Source organism: Cupressus sempervirens, chromosome 2 (assembly GCF_028749045.1).
Source record: "Cupressus sempervirens isolate cs-2001-9-10 chromosome 2, ASM2874904v1, whole genome shotgun sequence".
In the NCBI taxonomy this organism is placed as follows: Eukaryota; Viridiplantae; Streptophyta; class Pinopsida; order Cupressales; family Cupressaceae; genus Cupressus; species Cupressus sempervirens.
In genome coordinates this window covers 329,530,616-329,537,178 of record NC_143119.1, presented here as the reverse complement: position 1 = coordinate 329,537,178, position 6,563 = coordinate 329,530,616, and the positions used below count along the sequence as shown (strand labels likewise).

The window sequence follows — 6,563 nt, the reverse complement described above, 5'->3', positions numbered from 1 at the left end:
GCAGAAAGAAAAGAACGTTAGAAAGATGGAAGACATTTTATGCTCTCCAAAAAAAGTGTTGAGAGGCAAGCGTTTAGGATTGTTCTACTGATTGTTTTTATGGGTGTGAGTCATTGACCATCAACACTTAAGCCTCACAATGGAAGCAAATCAAGGGAATCCAAAAGCATATGATCACAAACAAGTTTAGAATCAAAAGCACTATCCCATTTGATATAATGCTAAGTGAAATGGGAGCTACCCCTATCAAAGCACTTGCTATGGTGCATCTAAAAAGTTTTCTAAAAAGAATCCAAAAAAGTACATGGATGCAACACAACATAAAGTTGATGAGTAAATAGAATATTCATTTCAATGTGTCCCACAAACAATAAATATCTTTTTTATGGATAAAATTTACAAGAAAATTGGGGGAATTGGTTTGGAAGTATATACATTATATCAATGAATTCAATCTCAAATGTGTCTAACTTCAAAATGTACGGAAGAATGCAAAAGAGGCTTGGGAAGAGAGAGTTTTCCTGTGTTGAACAACACTTTATTTTAAAATGTGTTGCATACAAGGACAAGAGGACCAAGTTACTCGATATAGTGCATTGAAAAGTTAAAAGTGCTCATCATAAACTTGCACATTTAACCTCAAACTTTATAAAATTTCTTTCTTAATTCATCCCTTGCCATTGTAATGACACCTCATGGAAACATGGAAACATAATAAGATGACCAAGTTAATGGCTATAGTGCATTAAAAAGTTGGAAGTGCTCATCATAAACTTGCACAAGGAGTTACTGAAATTGGCTATGTTCCTCATAAACTTCATAAATTTTCTTCCTAATTTATCCCTTACCATTGTAACTTGCCATTGTAAAAACTTGTGAAAACATGAAAACATAATGAGAACCAGCTTGTGCCTTCCCATTAAGCCCACAAAAAAGTTATAACCTCATCTTTCTTTTTGAGATGTTTGTTTGTTACATTCTACTTGTTTAAGGATATTTGTAATTATCTAGTCGGTTTGCTGATCGAATTGCATTGTAAATCATATGTGAAACCCTGTACAAAACCAGTTATTATACATTACATAACAGAACAAGAAGAAAGAAAACTTTATTCTGAATACACGTGTGAATAGTAATTGCAATCAAAGAATTCGAGGTTGGGAAGCAACCTTTTAATGGAATAATGACGGATTAGATTACTGCTCCCAATTACAAATCATTACTTTGCCCCCACGGTTAAAGAATCAACAATGTAATATGCAGTCGCAGACGATGCAATGGTGCATCTTGAATTGAACCCACTTCGTCATCTGCTAAGGGATGAATTCATCGTAGTGGCTCATCTGAAGGATGCTTGGATCTCTTCCAGAGTTCGTCCTTTGGTTTCCGAAACACACAATACCGCAAAGGCCAGTGTGAAGGTGCACACAACAGAATATAGCATGAATGTCCCTGCAACAATAAGACGGTAAAAATGGAACTTCAGAAAACTGTTCATAATGAGCAATTATTTACTCATTTTTTGACAATATGTTTTCTAGCCTACTCTAGACTAAATATGGTTCACAAGATCTATCAAATGGATATAGGTATCTCATCCACATTCCTGCTACAATCTGTTTTCATATCTACAAACGGGGCATACATTCCCTACCCCTGCTGGATTTGAACATGCTACCTCTCTTTCAAGGATATGTTTTTACTTGTTTAAAGATTGAAACTTTTCCCACACAAATAGGCCAGACAAGGCTAATAGACATTTTAGAACTCGCCTAGTTCCAATCTTCCAACATTCAGTATCAGGGGACATGGCATGCCCTGAAGGCTTAATGGACCAATATAGGAATCTAGGAGAGACCACAAATATTGTCGTCTGGTCTAATTGCTTTACTAAAAGTGTATACCATATAGAGAAGGGGTGCACATTCCATCATGTTTGTTATAGCGGAACTCTTCCATTTGGCAATGATTTAGTGGGCGATTTTGGTATGCTTAAGTGATGCACAGCTTAAGGCTAAAAACTCACCAGCATAGCTCCATTGCATTAGTAAATTGATAGTCATTGTCACCACCCATGATGTCATCCAGTGTGCCAGGGTTGCTACACTGCCAGCAAGACCCTTGACATTGAGTGGAAGTATCTACAGTAGCACAGGAAGAGTTAGATAATAGAGAAACAAATTATTAGTAGCATCACTTGAAGTGATTAAAGGACCAGGAGATTCTTCCTAGTGTTTCTGTAAAGGGTGCAATAATGTGACCTAGTCAATGTTACAAGTGTGTTACCTCAGACATAATAATCCATGGGATGGCACCCATACCAAGTGAGAAGGAAACGATGAAAATCTGTAATCAAATCAGCAAACAGCAAATGATATATATCAATATGACAAGAGAACGGTGTGACAGAGAATGTCTAGTTAATGCATAGAAGTTTTGGTATGTGTTAAAAATCCTAAGAGCTATGTTACTCGAGCGTTCTATTATTTCTGATTTCTATATTCATATTTGAGTTTTCATTCCCAACTTACCAGCAAACTTGTTAAAGCTAATACACTGAAGAACGTTTCATATTGAGAAGCTCCTTCCATATGGCTCTGCAATAAGAGCAAACTAGAAATTAGCTTTGGATAGCCAAGAAATTCCATACCATCAGGCACCAGATAACACCACCAAATAAGTGTTCAATAGAAAGTGGAGGCGTGTTTTTTATAGAGCTTCAAATCAACCATTAGGCTTTTTAGAGGCGCTGCATTCAAGTAAGATGAGAGACCAAGAAGGAAACGACATATGGCTTTTAGTGACACTACCTTCAAGTAAAATGAGAGGCCAACAAGAAAATGACATATGGCCATCCCTCCTGATGAGACCTATTGACAAAACAATAAAACATGTTAGTTCTCTCCACCATTGAAACTATGCTCCCAAATGACACAATACAAAATTGTGATAACTGCAAGGTTTTTCTCACCATAAGGAGAAGACGTCGACCAACTTTGTCCATTAGGCATACAGTAAGCCCAGTTGTGAGCACCTGTAACATTATCCTTTATTCATAAGCAACATGAGACTAAATCATGACAGACAAATTCATGCAGGACTTCAAGAAAATAATTAAACCTGAATGGCACCAAGTCCAAGTGATGCAACACTAGCAGATGAAATCCCTGCAAATTTGTGGATAGCACAAATCGTAGCTCAGTGCTTTGTTTAAGAAACAAGATTAACATAGACACTATGAACTAAAAATCACTTCCAGCAACCTTTTATCTCGTTGACTTTAAATTTCTAAGATAATTCTCTGCTGCCAAAGGCTATTGCAAAGCATGCTACAAATTCCATAGTTTTTAATATGATAAATTGAACATGAATAAAGACATGATATAGAACCTCAACTTTAGATACCTATAGGCTAGAACTTACCAGCAGATTTGAAAATGGAAATGCTGTAAAACATAATACCATTAACTCCACTTAATTGCTGCAAAAGTTGCAGCCCAATACCAATCTGCAGTCTCCCATTTCAAGACAATATCAGCATACAAAATTGTGAGTTGTGTCCATTTTGGAAGAATGAAGTAGTTGTTGACTGATAAACCTACTTGTGTAAATTGGCCAAATGGGGAAATCTTAAGATGTAACTCACAGTGAGAGGAAGGGCATATCTCCGTTCAAAGATCTCACAGAATTTGATTCTACTTTGCTGACTATTCATCTCCATGACGCTCTAGACTCAGAATATTTCCATTAGTTAGACAAGCTTCTACCATTATAGAGGTGATGTTAACTAATAGACAATTAAATCCCATTCACGATAGGAAAAGCTTAAAAAAAAAGCAAAATCTATACAAAAGCAGATGACTCCTCAAACTGGTAGAATATTGAAAACACAGTAAGAAGTTTGATGATGCAATTAATGGAACAGGCAAAAAATGCAGTTCATCTTGGAGAAATCATAGCACCTTGATTTCAATTGCTTCAAGGGAGACATCAATGTTAGATCCTCGGAGTGCTTGTAGTGAAGCTTCAAAACTATCATTACCAACTTTTGCCTGCACTCAAGTAATCATAAATTTGCCAAATAAGTTTCTTTGTATAGTATATGTCATTTTAAAATTGTTAGCGATAATTGAATAATATCATTTCAAAATGTATCTGTATGTGAAATATGCTCACCAGCCATCTTGGGGATTCTGGTATGAAGAAGAGGCCGAATACCAAAAGGGCACAAGGGATCATACCTGTCCAGCTAAAGTTGTCAACCTATCATTTCTTTCATAAAAGTTAAAAATCTAATTAATTTTTTTAAATTCACCCAGCAAAAGCATAATAAAAGGTACCTGCAACTGCAAGAGGACGCCATGAAAGGAACAGTCCAAATAGATATGCCAACATAATACCAATTGTCACAGAAAGCTGTTGAAAAATCAATTAAGTATAAGATTCAAAACTGTATCAAATTACACTTTATATTAGGACTATTATCATGATTAATATACAAAAGAATTTTGAGTTTACAAAACAAACCTGATTTACTGCCCCAAGACCTCCTCGCAAATGCTTTGGTGCAATCTCAGATATGTATACTGGTACCTAAAAGAACCATGATATGGTTAGATTCATAGCTGTCCACGTGCCTGTATGCTCTTTAATTTATTAAGTGTAATAATTTATGGCTTAAAAATGACAACAATAGGCTTGTTCTAGATTGTGAAAAAAAATTGACTTACAGTGAATGAGATGACTCCCACTCCAAAGCCTGTGAGCACTCTTCCCAAGTACAAAAATGAAGAATCCTGTAACCATAGGGTGATGACATCAAAAAGAGGAATTTCCTTATGCTCCAAAGGAAAATCACTATCAAACTTCTTATTCGTTTAGCTATCATTTTATCAAAGGAAAATTAGCTTGCCTTGGCAAAAGAAATAGCGAGCCACCCAAGAATGTTGGGAATGGAAGCTACTAGTAATGCCTACACGCAAAAAAAGAAGAGGTTATGCAAATCTAAATGTGTGTTAATTGCACTCATCTTTAAATACTGGGTACAAAAAAGAATTTATATGACCATCGTTGCTACTAGCAGTACAAGACAAAATCTTGCAGTGTATCCCTTTAGCGGTAGCATATTAGGTCTAACATATAAATTTATTTTAGTAAAGAAAGAAAAACATTGAAGGCACTTACCCCTTTCCGTCCAATATAATCAGCAACTTGTCCACTAATTATTGCACCCACCATGGCTCCAACATTAGTTAAAGATCCAAATAAGGAGAACTGACAGAAACAACAAGACTCTATATTAGGATCTACCACATAAACTATATTCTATCCTATTGCAAAAATGCATTCATCAAATAACAGTACCTGGGAAACAGTTAACCCAAGATCATTGATGATCCCACTTTGTGTGGGCGAAGAGTATCCAATCTGCAAGAACGTTGCTGTCAGAAACTTCCTTTTTTTATTCAGGTCGACTCTTGTAATGGATGCATGGATTAAAAATCAATCTATTCAAATAAGAAACTATAACTTACACAGAAACCAAACTGTACAGGCCCCAGGGAAACTATTAATGTACATAATATTGCAGTTATAGCACTTCCACAGAAGATTTCAACATTATCTGCCTTTCTAGCACCTTTACCGCCATGATGGCCAGATTTGGATATGGTTAGACATGTGCTTCCTTCCTCTAAGAGAGCCTTTTTAATATCTCCATTGCCACCCATGCTTCCCTTTTCCAAATCATCCATGTACCCCATTGTTTTTATAGGGTAAAATCCGTAGTGACCAAATTTTCTGCAAACTTACAGGCCTGCACAGCCAAAATCCTGTTGGCAAAATATTCAACGCTCCCCTTAGGACCCGTGACAAGGGCTTAACTACCTCTTGTGTACCATAAGTTGAGTAGTTCTATTGGGCACTGACAGATCGGTCTTTTGGTGCAATGGCAACTCCACTCTAACAAGTGGTCCAAGTTCGAATCCTCAAAATGTCGGGTAATGCTCAATTAACGTTGAGGGGATATTGTTGGAAAAATGTTCAACACTCCCCTCTATAAGTTTAGTGGTTGTATCAGACACTAACAGATCAGTCTTTTGGTGATAGCAAGGATAGCAACATGCAACATGCAAAGAAGTAGAGACTCAAAGATTCAACAATTTGGATTTTCAAAACTTAAGCATTCTAGATTCCAGGATTCAAGATTTCAACATTCCAGGATTCAAGGACCCAAAATGAGAGAAAGAGTGCTCATTTTATAATTTTCATGTAGGGTGAGAGCATTGGATTTGTCACCCACAGACATGCGATGTGGCAAGAGATTCCTATGACGCATATGACAGAATATGCCAAATGTAAGATTCTATGACACATGAGAGTCAAATTTGGCTAAATGTGGAAGAGAATCTATGACGCGTCATAAGATTCCTCAACCCACTTAAAGCCAAGAATCTATGACGAATAAGCCAAATAGGGCATGCGTAAGAGGTAATAATAATTCCTATGACGCATATGACAGAATATGCCAAAAGTAAGATTCTATGACACACGAGAGTCAAATT

General features: G+C 36.5%; 1 protein-coding gene across 1 annotated transcript; it reads right to left on the bottom strand.

Annotated features, from left to right (window-relative positions):
* Positions 1–1,339: 1,339 nt before the first annotated feature.
* Positions 1,340–5,762, bottom strand: LOC149572443 (sugar transporter ERD6-like 4). Its single transcript, XM_089811305.1, has 18 exons — positions 5,535–5,762; positions 5,365–5,427; positions 5,185–5,274; positions 4,913–4,972; positions 4,731–4,796; positions 4,528–4,593; positions 4,341–4,416; positions 4,177–4,241; positions 3,963–4,052; positions 3,647–3,727; positions 3,424–3,508; positions 3,121–3,167; positions 2,972–3,034; positions 2,811–2,870; positions 2,532–2,597; positions 2,287–2,346; positions 2,027–2,141; positions 1,340–1,452 (listed from the first exon to the last, which is right to left on the bottom strand). Exons 1-18 carry the CDS (start codon positions 5,760–5,762, stop codon positions 1,340–1,342), a joined length of 1,494 nt encoding a protein of 497 aa, XP_089667431.1.
* Positions 5,763–6,563: the final 801 nt, after the last annotated feature.